General features: G+C 36.8%; 2 protein-coding genes across 2 annotated transcripts in view; one reads left to right on the top strand and one right to left on the bottom strand.

Annotated features, from left to right (window-relative positions):
* Nucleotides 1-8511: 8511 nt before the first annotated feature.
* On the top strand, nucleotides 8512-9139 carry LOC107750193 (complement factor I-like; the record flags this gene model as incomplete). The annotated part of the gene is made up of 2 exons (XM_016565476.1): nucleotides 8512-8633; nucleotides 8722-9139. Coding segments are annotated over 2 exons (504 nt in total), but the record flags the coding sequence as incomplete, so codon positions are not given.
* A 5519-nt stretch (nucleotides 9140-14658) lies between these two features.
* The window catches only part of LOC107750186 (phosphatidylcholine:ceramide cholinephosphotransferase 2-like), a 9446-nt gene continuing 3924 nt past the window's right edge, over nucleotides 14659-20180 (bottom strand). The window contains exons 2-5 of the mRNA XM_016565466.1: nucleotides 19113-19230; nucleotides 17668-17821; nucleotides 17375-17547; nucleotides 14659-15114 (exon numbers count right to left, since the gene is read on the bottom strand). Of these exons, the coding sequence (XP_016420952.1) occupies nucleotides 14929-15114; nucleotides 17375-17547; nucleotides 17668-17821; nucleotides 19113-19230 (631 nt within the window). The 3' untranslated portion in view covers nucleotides 14659-14928. The remainder of the gene's footprint in view (nucleotides 15115-17374; nucleotides 17548-17667; nucleotides 17822-19112; nucleotides 19231-20180) is intronic.

The following is a 20180-nucleotide window of genomic DNA, read 5'->3' on the forward strand; positions in this document are numbered from 1 at the left end:
TGTGTGTGAGAGTGTGTGTGTGCGTGTGTGTGTGTGTGTGTGTGTGTGTCACGTCGAGTGTCATTTGTACGTCTGTCGTTCGCTGCATTAAGACTCTTAGAGATTATTATGCTGATCACAAGTTTAGACGCTCCAAGCAATTCACAAAAATTCATTTGAAAGCAATAATAATCAGCCAACAATCATGCTGAGAAGAAACTGTACAATTTTTTTTTTCCAGAAAGGGTTTGTTTTGTTGTTCACTTTAAACTGTAATTATAAAAGAGTTTTATTTTTTAATGTTTTAAATGTAGCGGGTGGGACTGTTTTTTTTTTTTTTTTTTGTCTTTTTTTTTTTTTTTTTATGAAATAAATGTATTTTAAATATATTACTTTTTTACTAGGGTGATTTTGAGAAAGTAGATCTGAAGCACAACGTGAAAAACGATTTTCTTCAAAATCTTTGAAAAAAATTTCTCCTCAAAAAACTTTCTCTTAAAGATATTTTTTAGGTTTAAAAACATTTTCCTCTCTTCAAAAAAAAAAACTTTTGTCTATAAAAAAATTTTTTTTTTTTTTTTTTTAAACAAATCAAATGTGTTTGATTCAGGGTTATGGAAGCCTGTTTCCGCCACTGAATAAAAAATGTAAAAAAGTAACTGCGAATTTTTAACTTGCGACTTTTTTTGCGAGTTTGTATCTCACAGTTCTGACTTTTTTCTCAGAATTGAGATATAAACTCACAACTGCAAGTTATAAAATCCAGTTTTGAGGAGAAAAAAAGACATATGTTCGCAGAATCTCCAGTTTATATCTCGCAATTCTGACTTTATTTCTCACAATTGCAAGTTTATCTCACAATTCTGTGAAAAAAAGTCAGTATTGCGAGTTTGTGTCAGGCATTTCTGAGAAAAAAGTCAGAATTGCGAGATGTTAACTTACAATTGTGAGATAAAAAGTCGTAAAAAGTTACGAAAAAAGCAAAATAAATAAATACTGAAAAAACTCAGAAAGAGAGAGAGTAAAAATCTTAGGACTTTTTTTTTTTTGTCATGTTCTGCTTCAGGGTTTCTTCAAGTCCTCATAATGAGTAAAGATAATATATTTATAACAAATTCGTTTTTAAAAACTTTTTTTGTTTTGGTGCGGGGGTGGGGGGTTGTGGTTTGCAAAATAAAAAATAAAAAATCTATATTTTTAATGTAGTTGTTGGAAACACTTAAATGTATTAATTCCGCATATATTATATTTATTACTTGAAGATGGCACAAGTGTATATCCACTGATTCATAATTTTGAGTAGCACTAACTCACCCAGTTTGACGATGTTTCTGTCTCTTTGCAGATGATCTGTTCATATTTGTTTCAGTCTTACAATACTTTGATATCTGCTCAGTCCAGGAGTATCTGTTTAGTTTGCCACTGAGATTGAAATGCAGGTTAATGATTGAACAAACTCAATGAATGTTTATTTACAGCCTTCAGTTTCTGATCAGTTCTGAACGCAGCACTTGTTTTAATGACACAACAAAATATATGCATCGCATATCATATCTGGTGGTTTAAATTGAGAAATACTGCTGCGTTTTATGTGCAAATAACATCATTGTGCAAGTCATGCATGCTCCTCATTTAACATTCGCACACAAGATATTCACACTAACTAGTAATAAAGTAAATACTGATAAATATAGAGAGAATAAGCTATGTGCACAGACTGATATCTGAACACTGTAAAAATATAATAAATATATTGAAGATTGAGTTCTTTAACTCCAGTGGTGGTAAAGTTGAGGTCTTATTGTGTCTCTGTCCGTTTGTTTGAAGAGGGGATATCAGCAGCGACTCTAAAATGGGCAAATGTGCCGATTATCGGCGATTGCCAGAATTATTACAAGGACCGTTTCCTCCCTGGAACGGAGTGTGCAGATACTGAATGTGTTTGTATTTTTATAGAAATCTACATGATAATACACAACATATAATGCTGCCTTCACATGCTATCGGAATGATCGTAAATACAAGTTTCCCAGTCGGAAAGTCTTCACCCTTCGCTGGGAGTTTGATTGACAGGTGATCTGACCAATCATAAATCAGAATCCATCATTTTGTCCGGCTAACCAATCAGACAGGAGAGTTCGTAGATTAACGTTGGATCGACTTGAACTGAAAAAATTGGTGTGTATTGACGTCTTTCTGCGGTTGACACAACATAACTTCTGGGGTGTATTCCAGAAAGCAGGGTTAACTTACCATCTGCTAGACCCTGAACTCTCGGTTGATTAACCCAAACCTTGCTTACTCGAGGTATGCTGGTTCCAAAAATGCATCCGGGAGTATAAGTTCATTCAACCCAGAGTATGTTCCTGGTTAACACACAAGACCGAAAAGCTGAGTTTATCCGCTTACTTACTAGGGGTGGGGGGGAAAATCGATACAGCATAGTATCGCGATATTTTCCACCGCAATACTGTATCGAAACACAGAGGTTTTTTTCTGGTGAGGTCAGCTGGGTCACCTTCAGCATGCAGAAGATGCCGCCATCGCGGAAAGTTATCAGGAAAGCCCCGTCCACGTTTAAGACTGTTATATTTATTTTAAATTTAACAGTAATTTACTTTCAAATGCCCCAATTGCTGAAGGGTCTGCACAACTTTTTAGTACAATTTCAAGTTGCATTGTTCAAAGTTGCACTGTTTACATTTAATTAAGTTGGACTAGATTAGACTGTAATACAAATAGTTGAGTTTGCCAGGTGCATACAACATTTATGACAGGTTTTCATGAAAGTGTTGGTCAGTTTGTCTGCTTGACAATCCCATTTTGCACTGCAGCAATAAAACTGAAGTGAGATAAACAAACTGAGAAATGTTTCTTTTTAGTTAAAACAGATGTTTCCAAAATTTTCCTTTGGGGACATGATTTGAAGTTGGAAAAAGGTAATAAATTACAATACTGTATATCGCGAAATATCGTAATATATTTAAAATCGCAATAATGTTGTATCGTGACACAAGTATCGTGATAATATCGTATCGTGATTCCCACCCCTACTACTTACCCTTAAACATACCTGGGTATGTCACATAACCTGCTTTCTGGAATACCCCCCAGATGTTCATTCATGTTTATTTCATGCATTAACTTGTAAAGAGAAAGAGATGATCAGTTCATGTGCAGAACTGAGGCGCTACAGCGATCTGTCACAACACATTAAAGAGCCACAACACGGTATTGTTTCAATCTTTTAAAGAAATGTAAAAATTTGAAAGCTGATACTTTGTTTCATACCGAAAGTAAACTACTCTGTATTGTCTTTCGGTGCCCCATCTGTTTCCTCTTTGCTCCGCGATCTATTTTTCACTGCGTGAGAACATGATGTGTGGCATGAGAGCGCCATGGCTTGTCAGACAATAGTAACAGTAACTAAAGGGGCGTGTCTTTGCAAAGGGTCAATTACGACAATTTTCCGACAGCATGAGAAGGCAAGGTCCATTCACATCAAGGACGATAACTACGAACTTTGAAGTCCACACCAAAACTTTAACAATAATGACACAGACTAACAGTATCATCGGAATCACTGTCAGGAAGTTTTTCTCTAGCTGATGAACAATAAAAATGTCTACAGCCAAATAGAATCCACTCGACTTTAAAGAGCTCGAGCATTTAAAGCGGGAGACGTTATAACTGGAGCGCTCACTTATAATAAACAGAATGATATTGCACTTTGTGTGGACGCTAATATTATCATTATAGTTATCAACTTTGGTGTGAGCAGGACTTAACACCACACTTACTAAGAAAGTATGTGACCACACTCTGGAATTTCACAATTTGGAATTTTTTTTCCTTACAATTCTGAATTTATATATATATATCACAATTCTTATTTTTCTTATTTTATCCCATGGCAGAAAAATTGTCAGAATTACAAGATATAAACTCAGAATTGCGAGACATAAACTATCGCAATTACCTTTTTAATTTTTTTATTCTGTGGCGGAAACAAACAAAAAACAAGAATTGTGAAATGTAGTCAGGATTCTTTAAAAAAAAGTCAGAATTCTGAGGGGAAAAAGTAAATAGTTATATATATATATATATATATATATATATATATATTGCAATTCTTAATTTTTTCCCCTCAGAATTTCGAAAAAAAAAGTGTGAACTGTAAAATTAAAAACTCGCAATTACTTTTTTTAGTTTTTTATACCATGGTGGAAATAGGCTTCCACAAACAGTGGCCAAAAAGCTGCAAAAAGCAATAAAACATTATTAAACAAATGAATCATAAGAATCTGACGTTTATTTGTATAGCTTTTTTCCACAATACATTTTCAAAATGTTGTGGTGATTTTGAGAAATCAAACCAGTTTCATGTTGCATTCACACTGCAGACACTTTTGATGTGAAATCAGATTTTAAACCACATATAAACGGCATTAAAATTAGATTTGCAAAAACTGGATTCTGTACATATATCTTGCAAATGCAAACAAGTGGTTTTTTATCCTGTCATCACAGGCCTGTTTCAAACCCAAGATGATATTTTAAAAACACTTCAAGCCAACTATAGTTAAGTAGTCATTTAACGTTTCTACCCAACCTACAAAAGATGTTCTAACAAAGAATGCTTTGCCAACGTTCCCATTAAAACCTTATTTCGAAATGTTCGCAGGACGTTCAAAACATCAAATTTTTCAAAATGTTCTAAAAACATATTTTCTTGGTTATTTTGAATGCTGAGAAAACACTCAAAATGAGGAAATGTTCTATTTTTAACATTTTGCAAACATTACATGAACGTTACTTCTGAACGTTTTGAAACAAGTAGTAACATTTAAAGTACGTTAAACGAACATCCAACATTTTGAGTCATCTTTATTTATATAGCGCTTTTAACAATACAGATTGTGTCAAAGCAACTGTACAGCATTAAATACGAAAATAGTGTGTCAATAATGCAGAAGGACAATAGTAAACACTCAATTTACAGTTAAAGGCAGTTCATCACTGAATTCAGTGATGTTGTCATCCAGCTCAGTTCAGTTTAATAATATCTGTGCAATCACATCGATGATATTGCTGGAAATGAAGTGTCCCCAACTAAGCAAGCCAGAGGAACCGAAACTCCATCAGAGACAGAATGGAGAACAAACCTTGGGAGAAACCAGGCTCAGTCGGGGGGCCAGTTCTCCTCTGGCCAGACGAAACCAGCAGTTCAGTTCCAGGCTGCAGCAAAGTCAGATTGTGCAGAGGACTCAACTGGCTCCTATTGAGAACATTATTAAAGACCAGCTAACTTTAAACAATGTTCTATTAATGTTACTGGGAGAATGTTCGTTGAAGGGGAGGGGGGTCTAACGCTATTTCATGCATTCTGAGTTGTTTACACTGTTGAAGAGTTGAATTTAAACATGTTAAACATGGCCAAAGTTTGTATTTCTGAGCCAAATACACTCCTTCCGGGTTCGTATAAGTTTCGGAAAGTTTTTTTCGAGCATGGCTCTTCATGATGTCATGAAGGGAGGAATTCCTTGTATGGGCATTTCTCCCAGAAGAGGACTTGCTTGGGAAGAATGTCTCCAAAGAAGTGTGTTTTTGGTTGTAAGGGAAAGATAGCCTTGTTCGGTTTCCCAAAGAACCCAGCGTTACGTGAACAGTGGATGCAGTTGGTTTTCCGGGGCAGCAACGGAGTTTAGCAAGCGTGTTTGTTGACGAACGTTTTATAAACAAGGCCCAGTTCGACGCTGGATTTGCAAATCGTTTGATACTGAAAGATGGAGTGCTCCCAGCTATAAAAGATCCCGGTCATGATTCAGAACTGCAGACGGTAAGTGAAACGGCATCAAATGTCTGTGTTTTGTTGGCAATCGGCGCTCAAGTGCTCGTGACTCTTTAGCTCCGCCCACGACACGCCTCCAGGAGCTCGGCTGTTTTTTGGAGAGAATCGTAAAGCTGTGATAAAACTAAAGACTCTTTGGAGATATGAAGGATGCAACACTACTCTATAGGTACTCAAGATTCACAAAAAGAACAGGTCGAAGTGGTGATTCAAAGTTTTTAGGGTTGAGAAAGTTTTTCTGATTCCTTCGCTCATGCACTTACTGGCTTCTGTTTTCCATGACTGGATTTCTTTTTTTGTTGGTTTGGCTCATGTGGGTAGTTTTCTTCCTTTAGCCTTGTTTTTATTGACTGAATAAACAGTTTTTATCGACTTTCCGGGCAGAAGCTGCTGCATTTCTCCTCCCTTCTGTCTGATTCAGTTTGATGTCAGGCATCTGTTGACAGCGGTTAATCATTGTCTATCAGACTGAGTCGGGGACAGCACGAAGAGAAGAACAGAGAGGAATCATGAGGGCTGTTTTTTTCTTCATGTGTCTTGTATCACATGTATCACAGACTGCTGTGAGTTTGTGCATCAGATCAAATTAAATGAATCATTCGATGATTAATGGAGTAATTCATCTCATTAACTCATGACTACACTGCTGGATCTGATCACAGTGGTCTTGTTTTCCAGTAAATGCAAAGGATTGCAAAAGATATCGCAAAATAAACAATGTGATCAAGATCAGTTCTAATATCGCCCACTTATTACATGGCAGCTAAATACAAAACATGCACATGAAACTTTGATTTGAGCTCAAATTATTTCATAATCTTGAAGATTTGCTTAAATCACTGCAAAAAAATTATTTTCATAGTATTTTTGTCTTATTTTCTAATATAAATATCTAAAAATTCTTGAATCAAGATGCATTTACTTTACAAGTAAAACGGCATAAGATATTATGTCTTGCTTTAAGAAAAAAACAAAACAATATTTTGTTAAAACAAGCAAAAATATCTGCCAATGGGGCAAGAAAAATAATCTTGTTTAGCCTTTGAATTAAGATTATTTTTCTTACCCCATTGGCAGATATTTTTGCTTGTTTTAAGCAAAAACCAACAAAATTATTATAATTTTTTTTTTAGAAAACAAGACTTAATATTTTAAGTCATTTTACTTGTCAAGTAAATGCATCTTGAGTCAAGAACGTTTAGATATTTATACTAGAAAACAAGACAAAATTACTAAGTAAGAAAATCATTTTTTTGCAGTGTAGGAAACACATTCAAGAAAACAGTATTTCACACTAAAGCACTGTATTTTTATTTTTTATATATATAATTTATACATGAAGCCAACATGCTTTGGACTCGACTCCTGAGTTCGAAGCATGAGGTTAAATAGACAAATTGTAAAAAAAATTTAAAAAATGAATTTACGTTTAATTTTTAATTATTTTAGTCTCAATACACTCAAACAGCTTAATGACTTTGAGAATTCTTTACAAAAATGATGATAACAACAAAATAAAAAAATTTGTTGCACACCCAGACACAAAATATGGTTGGTGTTGTTAATGAAATGAAGTACATAATAACATTTTTAAAATAAAAGCATTTTAATATAGTTAAAATTAGTGCTGGGCAACGATTATTTGCGATCAGTCGCATCCAAAATAAAAGTCTTCACCATGGAATGCACTTGTTTCTTCACACCGAGTTCATAGTTTTAACGTTTATTTTCAGTATGAGGTAAATTATCCATTGTCCCTTTCAGTATGGCTATAACGATCACGTAAAATGGCATCCAAACTAACATTAGACTAAATAAAGCACATAATCAATACTCGAGAGTATTATTGTTAAAGTTTGTGTGTTGTTTCCCCACAAAAACTGATTAAAATCAGGAAAAGATCGTTTATCGCGTGTCGCATCGATATAGTAGTCGCATTCAGCAGATTAAAGCTGGGCAATAATATAAATAATTCAGCTGTTGAGATTTCTTAAGTATTATATATATATCGCTTTACACGAGTATATATTATATATGTGACCCTGGAGCACAAAACCAGTCATAAGGGTCGATTTTGTGAAATTGGGATTTATACACCCTCTGAAAGCTGAATAAATAATCTTTCCATTGATGTATGGTTTGTTAGGATAGGACAATATTTGGCTGAGATACAACTATTTGAAAATCTGGAATCTGAGGGTGCAAAAAAATCTAAATATTGAGAAAATCATCTTTAAAGTTGTTCAAATGAAGTTCTTAGCAATGCATATTACTAATCAAAAATTAAGTTTTGATACATTTACGGTAGGAAATTTACTAAATATCTTCATGAAACATGATCTTTACTTAATATCCTAATGATTTTTGGCATAAAAGAGAAATGTATAATTTTGACCCATACAATGTATTGTTGGCTATTGCTACAAATATACCCCAGCGACTTAACACTGCTTTTGTGCTCCAGAGTCACAAATATGTGAGTAAAGTAAAATGTAATCCAACCTTATATATATAGAGCTGGGCAATAATAAAGTTTACATTTTGCAATGATATAAACAATTAAGCGGTTGAGATTTGCTATTTAGCTAGTATATATCGCGTTACATGAGTAGCCTATGTATGCTGTATGTATGGATGTACTAAAATTTTAAATGCCAGCAGGTAAGGAATGACCTCTGTGTGTGACCTTTGCCCTGCAGACTCAGATACAGTGGCAGGTGGCCATTCAGGATGAAGGTTCGATCCGCTGCGGAGGGGCGTATTTGGGCGGATGCTGGGTTTTGACCGCCGCCCACTGCGTCAGGTACAGCCAATCACCACAAGCCCTGAGTTAGTGCTGCCGAACGTTGTTTTGTCTCCACCAATTTACCAGCATGTTTGCACGTCTCTAGGCCCAAACCGAAGTCCTTCCGGATCTACTTCTCTCTCTGGAAGAAGCATCGTAAGCAGTCGACGACGGATATCGTACCGGTGAAGAACATCCTCATCCGTCATGAATATAACCCACAAAGCTACGCCAACGACATCGCTTTGGTGCAGCTGGAGGAGATGGGTGTTTCAGACAAGTGCATGCAGGACAATCCCGCGGTCCGAGCCGTCTGCGTTCCCTGGTCCACCCTACAGTTCCAGCCCAACGACACCTGCACCATCTCCGGCTGGGGCAAAGGTTCGGCTCCCTGTCAAACACAGCCTACAGAGATCAGGAGGAGTATATGCAAGAGTTTGAGGTTTTATTGTCTCTCTGTGTGTTTGGATCGTCAGAAGCGACTCTAAAATGGGCAAATGTGACGCTTGTTGGTGTAACCCCTCTCTCCCGGGTCCTCTCCGCCACACCTCGTTCTCGCTCCGAGTGGGTCTCGAACCCGGGTCTCCGGCATGGGAGGCTAAAGATTGCAGCATCTAGCGTCAGTCGCTAGTCAGTCAGATAAAGTTTTTTTATCTCTTTACGCTAGAAAAAAAGTCAGAATTGTAAGATAAAAAGTCGCAATTGTGAGACATTAAGTCGCAATTCTGAGAAATAGACTAAAAAGTCAGAACTGCGAGTTTTGTGTGAACTGACTTTTTTTCTCGCAATTCTGACTTTTTTCTCAGAATTACGTTATATAAACTCGCAGTTCTGAGAAAAAAACGTCAGAATTGTGAGAAAAAAAGTCAGAACTGCAAGTTTTTATCTTGCAATTGTGATTTATATCTCGCAATTCTAACTTTATAACACGCAAAAGATATAAACTCAATTCTGACTTTTTTCTCAGAATTGCGTGATATAAACTCACAATTGCGTGTTATAAAGTCAAAATTGCGAGATATAAATTCGCAGTTCTGAGAAAAAAAGTCAGAATTGCGAGATAAAAAGTCGCAATTACCTTTTTTATTTTTTATTCAGTGGCAGAAACGGGCTTCCATAGATTACACATCTATGATCCACGTGTCTCATACTTTATGCTGGACATTTTTATTAAACCCAGATTATTTTAGTTTGCCTTTTTATTCCAGATTTTCGGCATAACTGTACAGCAATCACTTCCAAAATAGCATTTTTATAGTGTCCTAAAATGTCACAGCGATAGTTGGCAAACGGAAGTAGGAGGTATTAGTGGTAATATTATTATAATTTTAGAGTGTATTATAGAACTTGTTTATATAAATATATGTTTAATATTATTCATTATTGTATATTGTTTTATTAAAAAGTGGTCAAATAAATTATCAGTTTATGAAATTTAGGCCTAAATCATGCCATAAGTAATAAAGTAAGAGTCACGGATGTCATAAAAAACCATGTATAAGCATTTTAAATATATTTACAGCATATTTACAGTGGAGAAATGCATAGGTAACGGTTTGTGGTAATATCTGTGGTAATGTTGTATTTTGATTATATGTACTGGGAAAAAACATTTAGGAAACATCTAATATAATACAAGCCTAGCCTCAATAAAACACTTCTTATTTTCAACACAAGCTTGGTGTTTGCTCTTAGCAATGATGGAAGTCAGAAATCAGACACACTTACAACAACAACGCTTTACAAAATATTATATATTTAATACATTTTAAGTATTATTGAATAATTATTCTTATTTTGCTCATATATATTTTATCTGTGCTGTTTGCTTTTATCTGTGCACCTGTTTTTAAACATTTTTATCTGTGCTGTGGTTTTTATCATTGCACTTTTTTATCTGTGCACCATTTTATCTGTGCTCTGTTTTTTTTTATTTGTACTTTTTTTTTCTGTGCTCTATTTTATCTGTGCTGCATTTTTATCTGTGCTCTATGATTTTATCTGTGCACCATTTTTAATCTGTGCATCCATTTATTTGTATTTTTTTAAGTCTGTGCACCATTTTTTAAAATCTGTACACTATTTTATCTGTGCACCATTTTATAATCTGTGCATCCATTTATTTGTATTTTTTAAGTCTGTGCACCATTTTTTATTTGTGCTCTATTTTGTTTTTATCTGCCATTTTGTCATGTTTTTGCCTGTTTTTTTTCCCTGAAGCTTTAGTTTTCACTGCCGCACAAGGTCGGCATTGAGGAACGCCAGCTGCCTCAGATGGCCAAAATAGGGCCTGATGCATCTCACCTTCATGACGTGATCAAAGGCCTCTTCCACCATCATGTCATGGCAGATCATCAGATACGCCAGAAACAGAGTCGCCGAGTGGCTGAGGCCCTGTGTGCAGTGAATCAACACCTTACCTGAGGAAAGACAAACAGAAAGACGGTCAAAAACGTCACTTGATAAAAGATAAGAAATGGAAAGTGTGTGTGTGTGTCAGCTCTTACTCATTGGGTTCCTCAAGGCCTTGTCAGTGAATTTGGCAGCTGGCATGAAGTACTTGCTGATGTCAAAACAGCGTCTGTACGACGAAGGCAAGCCACAGTAAGTGATGTGCAAGCCTCTGTAATATCTGGACCGTGTATTGACCGTTCCTAGAAGGTCTTTCTCTCTTGCCATTCCCAACAAGAACTTCAGGTTCTTCTTCGGGGCTGCAGCGTTTAGGATGCGTGTAATTCCCATCTCCTTCAGTTTATCTCGGTCCCTTGCCGTCTCTCTGCACAAGAACACAACAGCCTGGGTTAGTCTTTCACTAAAGAGGATTTGCAATGAAATAGAAATATCATTGTGTTTGATACTCCTGCAATACATTATTAATTCAACACACCATTTATATTAGTAGACTTACTCATTTCCAATGAAGACCCCGGGCCAGACCTCAGTGACAGGAGTCTTGGACAGTGTACATTCCCTCAAACAATCCTCCAGCTGGAACACGTTTAGAGGGATGCAGTTTTCCAACCTTGAAAGCTCTGATGTGACTTCAGCTTCTGGCTCAGGAACGCTTGGACCGTGTGCACACAGTTCCTCTGGATCGACCAGATCCACTTTAGGTTCAGTGATACACAATTGCTCGGTATTAACCAGATCCATTTCAAGTTCTGGCTCGGGAGCACTTGGATCTGGGACACACTGGGATTCCTTTGGATCAATCAGATCCACTTCAGGTTCCACAACAACAGCATTCAGTGCGTTTGTCTGGAAGACTGCACTCATTTTCTTGAACATCCACCCAGCAGTGCTTTCTGAAGAAAAAAAGAAGCAAACTAGATAAGTAAAGTTTGATGACCAAAGCCTTATCTGAAAAGCTTAAAGTTTGAAGGTTTTACTCACAGAATTCAGAGAAAATCAGAAAGATACTTCAAACCCCATTAAACCTCATCTGACTGCTACGAAACCACATCAAACCCAATTAGACCTTTAAAAACCACTTTGAGTCCTCTGCTACTTGTTTCTGGCATGTTTCCAACAGCTTTTAGCAGATAAATAGACAGATAGACAGATAGATTAGAATAAACTCTAAACTGGCAAAAGTTTTCACTCCCTAAATGGAATCTATCAGTGTTTGGTCTCATTTAGAAGTCCGCTACAGGAATTCTGTAAGTCGGATCAGTTAGAAAAGATATAGCAACAAAACTCAGCTCAGCCTGAAGGTCCCTGCCAAATTTGGTGGTTGCAGCTTGAAATCTCAAGGAGGTGTTACTCTTGAAATTTAGGGTGTCAGGGGACGTGGAAGAGTAACACATTTAAATAGGAAAACAGTATTATGTCTTTGTCATGCCTACATAATAATACACTGTCAGAAACATCTCTAACCACACGAATGCACAAGAATAAGACATATGCTTGTCTTCACCTGTTGGGCGGTTCTCCTCAGCATCCAGGCCACCCTCATCACTGGCTTCTTCTACTGAAGCTCCTGCTGGGTCGCTCAGATCTTCAGACACCAGCGTAGGGCTCTTCAGCTCGGAGACGCCGCTGTTCATCTTCATCTTCATTTTCAGCTGCAAATCTTTGACTTCACAGACTGAGATGTCTTCATTCTCGGAGATCTCCAGCTGCACGTGCATCTCTCCTGGACTGCAGTAACTGACGGAGAAGTGATCATCCGTTATGACCTTCAGCTTCACATCTATCTCGTGATTACCGCTGCAGCCGAGAAGCTCGTAGATGGCATTGGGGATCTCAAACTCCAGCGGCACATCTTTATCATCCAATGCAAAGCAACTGTCGCCGGAGTAGAAGGTGCCGTTGAGGTAAACCTCCAGACGCACCTCTCTCGCCTCGATAGACATTGTGTCTGGTGTTATCATACTGACAGATCTGTACGTAATGCACAGTTATCAAACCGACTGTCTGTTTGTGTCTATAATCTGTATCTAGAGACTCAATTGGTGTGTGTATACAGTGTTCGTATGGTCTACAGTTGAAAAAACATCCCTCAAACTCGCCTAAGCTCTTCACCACTCAACTTGCAGAAATTCAACACGCCTCAGCTTGTATATAGTGTCCTTTGTGACGTCATCGACACGCGGAAATTTCACAGTTGCCATAGCAACAGGATGCTCGCTAACGGCAGCGGAGTTAGAATTCTCTAACATAAATGAAATACTTCAAAAACACAAATTACTTTAATCATGTAACACGTACAGACTCGATTTCAATCGTGTAACGTTACTGGTTTTCAACTCTTGTTAATAGTTTCGCGGTTATGACTCTAGCCACAACATTAAAAACAATCATATTTACCCGATTTGTGAATCTCATTTTCCAGTCTGAATTGATCTGTGGTCATGTGATCTGCAAGCGCGCGAAAACAAACTCAACGGTCAACGCCAGAGTCCGATTCACGAACAAACGACTCATTTGAGCAGCTTCTCCTTACGATTTATTTTCACTCACGTCCTGGTTTGAATCAGTTTAAAGGTCCCATGGCATGAAAATTTCACTTTATGAGGTTTTTTAACATTAATATGAGTGTCCGATTCACGAACAAACGACTCATTTGAGCAGCTTCTCCTTACGATTCATTTTCACTCACGTCCTGGTTTGAATCAGTTTAACGAATCCTTGAATGAATTCTTAAGTGTTTACTGAATCAACGTCTGATGAGACTCACTTTCTGAACGAGAAGTTGTCGCGCCGTTTCGAAATTACGCGATTTTCTGCTCGTGAATCGACTGGTTGAACCGACCACACAGTGAATCACCTTAAAGCCCCGTTCACACCAAGACCGATAACTATAAAGATAACTATAAAGATAACGATATTAGCGTCCACACTAGGGAACGATATCGTCTGTTTGTTCTAAGAAAATGGAAAAAAATCGTTTTGAAAGTGATCACAACGATATCGTTCCTCTGTATCGTTATCGTTATAGTTGTGGTGTGAACTATGCTATTCTTTAATATTGAGAACAATTTTTAGGACTATATCTTTATCGTTATCTTTATAGTTATCGTGCTTGGTGTGAACGGGCCTTTAGAAATGCGGATACATATCTGAATTAACCGTGCGTTTGTGTCGATTATTGCGCTGAAGAATAATTAGTAACCTCAAAAAAGTTTAGTATATGCTACGAAAGTCTGTTTAAAACGTGAAACTGGTCAGCCTTTGATGGAGACGCTTCAGAGTCCTAAATAAAAAGCTCATCGTGTTCAAATTACACTGGGAAAACAATGATGAACATTAATAGATAAAACAGTGTAGTGTAGTATTTATGTTTTTATGAAACTGTTCCAGCGTTTATGACTATTTTAAAATTCACATTTTTTACACACCTATATCATTACTTTGGAAACCCAGCCGTACCACTGCCAGTTAAATTAATTACAAAAAAAACAACATATTCAGTCATTTTTGTAGATTTTATATCAGTTTAGATGTCACATCATGCACAAGCATCAATGTAAACATAAAATCACTTTTCTAAAATTGAAGAAAATATTTATTTTTGTGATATTTATAAAACAAATAACATTTTCTTTACAAGGTAATGAACAAATAAATTAAAATCAAAACTATACAATTATAAACGATACACATTTCGCAATCCTTCACTGAGAAACATTATTAGAACAAACATTTTAATTATGTCTAAGCACAGTGCGAAAACAATACTATAAGGAACAAACCCTGGGCAGCACATGTCTTTATGGATAAACTCTTGACGACATTTTCTTCCATCAAAAGCATGTAAAAGCTGCGCTTCAAGTAAACAGGATCTCGATCTGCTCGCGCGGTGTCTGTGGCGTCATTCGTCTCGTGCGCTCTGCACTATCGAGTAGCTCTTGCATGGGTTCTTGAAGCATGAGGACGGAAGCGATAGCGGCCATGAAAACGTGCAGGGAACCGTCGTCTTAACGTTCTTCTCCAGGAAGCTAAACACGCGGCTCCACCACATCCGGTTTAGGTAGTTGTGAGGAGATCCTCTCAAGGCCTGCAAAATCAGGAGAGCAGCCATTTACAATCCACAAATTTTGCAACCTTAAAGCAGACATATTATGCCCCTTTTTACAAGTGTCTGGTGTCCCCAGAAGGTGTCGGTGAAAATTCAGCCCAAAATACTCCACAGATCATTTATTATATCATGTTGAAAATGCCTATTTTGAGTGGAAGCAGAAACACGCTGTTTTTCGGGCCTGGCTGTTTAAATGCAAATGAGCTGCTGCTCCCCGCCCCCTTTTCCAGAATAGAGCTGCGTGCGCCATTACAGCTCGGACCTGCTAAAAACATCTGTTTTGGTTCTGATTATCATGTTAATCGCGCTGAGTTTATTTTAGATCTGTGTGGCAGCAGCAATATACAGTAAATAAATCAATAAATGCACTGCTCTCTTGTCTCGTCTGAGGCTGGGACTCTAAACAGTGTTCTGTGCTCGTCTGTGCAGCGAAACACAGAACAGTTAGCATGTTTTGCTCAAACTATCGTCATGGTTTTCATGATATGTCACCTTTAACATATTAAGCTATATGAATGAGGTTGTTTGGTTGAGTACAGATTGACTGTTACTTGTCTGTATGCTTACATTATCTTTGCCTGTATATTGATATTATGGATTAGAGATAGGCCTACATTGTTGGTTATTTTGTCTGACAGTCGGATTGTGTACGTGTTTTTAAGTGAACTGGCATTGATCTGATGGTTCTAGGTATGGTATAATTTTTTAGTGGATGTTAATTTTTTTTAGGCATGGTGTTGTGTATTTTGAAGCATGTATTTATTATGTATTGATTAATTGTTTTATATTTTTAGGGTGACAAGGGACACAAAATAGATGGATGCAAAATAGCCTTCTGGCTAATTCTGGCACATTGTACATTTATGTATTATTGATGTGCATTGTTCCTGTCAAATAAAACTGAAAATAAATAAATAAATAAATAGAACAAAACTGTGCGAATCTGGTGCCTGCGAATCAATTAAAGGCAGCTGCACAGAACCGAAAAATAAAATTTTTTTCTCAACTACCCTCTAAATGTGTTTGCATTTCGCAGATGCTTTTATTCACAGAAATTTACACCGTGTTGATGGCGTGCAGTTTTTGGTGCACAGTTTGGCTGGGACTCAAACCCATGATCTTGGCGTTGTGAGCGCCACGCTCTTACTATTTGAGCTTCAGGAAAGCACACAGAATAAATGTTTTTCCACACTTCTTCTGATTAAAAAGCTAAATTGTTTTGACCCTTAATTATATATATTTTTTACTATTTTAACGTTTTGTTACTATTAATGTAAAATATTTACTGTTTTTTATGGAAGCCCATTTCCACCACAGAATAAAAAAATAAAAAAAATATTACGACTTTTTAATCTCAGAATTCCAACTTTTTCCTAAATTTCCGCAGTTCTGAGAAAAAACAATTACTTGATATAAACTTTTTTTCTCTCACAATTCTTTTTTGATCTGCCACGGAATTAAAAGTGACTTTTAAATAAAAATTCTGACTTTTTTTCTTGCAATTGCACGTTCAAATCGAACAATTCTGACTTTTCTTCTCAGGACTGCGCTTTTGTATCTCACAATTCTGAGTGAATATCCCCCAATTCTGACTTTTTATCTTTTTTCTTGCAATTGCAAGTTCAGCTCTCACAATCCTGAATTAATACCTTGCAATTCTCAGAATATCTCTTTTTCTCAGAATTGTGAGATCGCAGTCGCAATTACCTTTTTTTTTTTTAATTCCATGGTGGAAACACAGATATAAACATAGCTTCCATAGATTCCATAGACCCATAAAAATCATAAAATATGTTATACATAGTGCCTTTTTAGACTGTATTGAATCCAATTAGGCTCAATTTGACCCGCGCCATAAAGATTTTTCCCAGATTTTTAACATATTAGGTAAATATTCATCTCATCATGCAGCTGCATCTCAGCAAGTTTGCATTTCCCACACGAGTTTCCATGCAAGAATATTAGTGCTGTCAAACGATTAATCGCGATTAATCGCATCCAAAATAAAAGTGTTTGTTTACATAATATATGTGTGTGTACTGTGTATATTTATTATGTATACATAAATACACACATACAGCATATATTTAGAAAATATTTACATGTATATATTTATATACACACACATATATTATGTAAACAAACACTTATTTTGGATGCGATTCATCGCGATTAATCGCTTGACAGCACTAAAGAATACGGAATAGAAGTTGAACAAAGCAGTTTTAAAGGCTTTTACCTGGTTGTTGGCTATGGTGTGGTACCAGTAGAAGAGGCGTGAGGTGATGAAATACGCCACAACTACATCCACGCTGTAATGCTCATGCGCTATCAGGATGCAGACCACGCCCACCGCGCTTAGCAACCAGCAGATCACATGATAGCAACGCCATAGCAACGAGCGGGGCGAGTCTACCACACAAAACAATTAATTTCAAAACATAAACCGAGTTAAAATAAACTACAGTGTGAATGCAAGTGCACTGAGACCCGATGGAAATGATGATGATGATGATGGTTTCTCATACTCACATTCCTGGATGAAGAGGAAGGTGAGGGTCAGCATGACCGTGTGGCCGCTGTATAGGAAGTCTCCACACATGAGATGAGAGCCAGTGATGGACAAACCTCCTCCAGACACCAGCTGCAAAACACGCTCGATCTTGCCGTGAGAATCACCGTAGAGCTACAGACAGAAGCAGCATGAGATAAAAGCACCAAAGCTTCCCATGAATGCATGCTGCAATTTAGCATTGCACAGGGGGAAAAAAATAACAAATACATCATGGCTAATGCATTTGATACAGTCATGGATCTCACAATTCTGACTTATTTCTTGCAACTGTGAGTTTATATCTATGCAATTGCAAGTTACTATTTGCGATATGTCAAAAAAAGTCAGAATAGCAAGATGTACTCCTGCAACTGGGAGTTTAAAACTTATACCCCTGGTTTCACAGACAAGGCTTAAGCCTAGTCCTAGACTAAAGTGTAAGTCTGAGCTGTTTTAACTGAAAGAAACTCGCACTGACTGATGTTAAAATATATCAGTGCCTTTGTTTTGTCTCAAAAAGCACATCAGTAATGTTTTTATCTAAGCACGTTTATTAAAATTACGTAAATGTCCTAACTGAACTATGGCCTAATCCTGGCTTAGTCTAAGCCTTGTCTGTGCAACCAGAGGGGCATTGCTCAAAAGTAGAATTAAGAAAGCCAGGATAACAGAAAAGGCGCGGCTTGACCTAGTTTAATCAGCGCATCCTGGCTTAGTCCGTTGCACGTTTGCTGAGCCAGGATGAGAACATTGTGAGTTTATATCTTGCAATTACAAGTTACTAAATGCAAGATGTATGACAAAAAAAAATACGAAAAAAAAAGTCAGAATTGCGAGATGTAAACTCGCAGCTTGCAGTTCATGGACAGAAAAAAAAAAAAAGTAAGAATTGTGAGATATTCCGAGAAGTCTGAATTGTAAGATTTCATAGCTTTTTAAAATATTTTTATTCAGTGGAAGAAATAAGCTTTCATATGTGACAGCTATAATTTAATGCACAAATAAATGCAGAGTCGTTTGCATTTGCACTCTGCATCGAAAATAATTTTTAATAACTTTTTAGGACTGGGGATTTCGCAGTATTTATAAAAGCCATTTCATCAGTTATATCAAAGATATATTCTGTATTCTGATCCTCTCAGAATGGCTAAATATCAGCCAATATTGGGGAAATTGTCATAATGTTGTTATGCAACAGACATGCAATGGGCATCTTTCCCGTTTACCCACACTACAGTGAAGTAACAATATTTAACACTGACCTGCATTTATTTTAAATGCACTAAACTTGTACAAAGATGCATTATATCAGTACTGCATGACTTTTATTTGCACATCCTTGCTTAAAGACCAAGCAGACACTACAGTGCTGATAATCGTTCACTCATTTATACGTGTTTGTGATTTATCGAGCAGCACTGACCTTCGGGGCGCAGTCCATGTGCATGCTGGGAACGGGAAGAGTTGTGATGTACATGGTCACCATACGGTACAAATACAACATTCCCTGCAGGAAGAAAAACCTTCGGCCCACGATGGCCCTGTCAACACAACAGGAGGAGGAGGAATCATGGGATGGAGTGAGTATAATGATCTTATACTGGTGATATACTGATTTTGATCCACTTTAAATGTTGACTACTGTATTTTAAACCGCAGGGAGCCCTTAAAGCCTCTCTTTTGTTGACAACCTCCAATTTATAAGTGCTTCTCATTACAAGTTTGTGAAGATGTTTGGTGCATGTTATGTTTCTAAATGTGTGTTACAAATGACTCAAACTCAAATGCAGATGGAGTTCATATAAAGCAGCATTCACTGTGAACTGAGATACTAAAAGTACTGCATCATGAGCTGCTCGCGTGTAAATGAACACAGTGACGCACTTCACTCTGAAACATGCAGCACATTTATTTATTTAATTAAATCACAGCCTTCGTGATTTAATAATCGCATTAAGTCATATCATGATTTAATTTTAATTTATTAATCGCACAGCCCCTCTCACTGAACTAAGGCTGTCAAAACAAAATTAATTTCGAATTTTGTACTTAGATATTATCAATATTCGAATTATATTTGAATTTAAAAGGCATTTTTTCAGTTAGAGGGGAAAAAGCTTTTGGCTTCTCTCCTGAGGCCACAAGAGGGCGCATCGAGCAAAATATTACTAATGCACGTTTATTCAAATCAATAAAATAACACAACTATCTTTGAAAAAAAGTGTAGAATGTTCAAAATAATGTTTATAAACCAAATATAATTAATTAAGTTGCTTAAACAATTAACAAAACAGCATCATGCATGTATGTATAGTTGTATGTAAGTTGCAGTGGGATGGCGAAAAACCACCATAAAGTCTCGAGACGTGTTTTTTAAAAGTTGAACTTGCATTAATTTTACATGGCTTTCTAAACATGCGGCTCTCTTGTGCGAGACGCGAGTGCAACGCTGATAGATGTCCCTCTAGAAAATGCACGAAATATGTGTTCT

Source organism: Sinocyclocheilus rhinocerous, unplaced genomic scaffold, assembly GCF_001515625.1.
Source record: "Sinocyclocheilus rhinocerous isolate Xijiao unplaced genomic scaffold, SAMN03320098_v1.1 scaffold151, whole genome shotgun sequence".
Lineage (NCBI taxonomy): Eukaryota > Metazoa > Chordata > Actinopteri > Cypriniformes > Cyprinidae > Sinocyclocheilus > Sinocyclocheilus rhinocerous.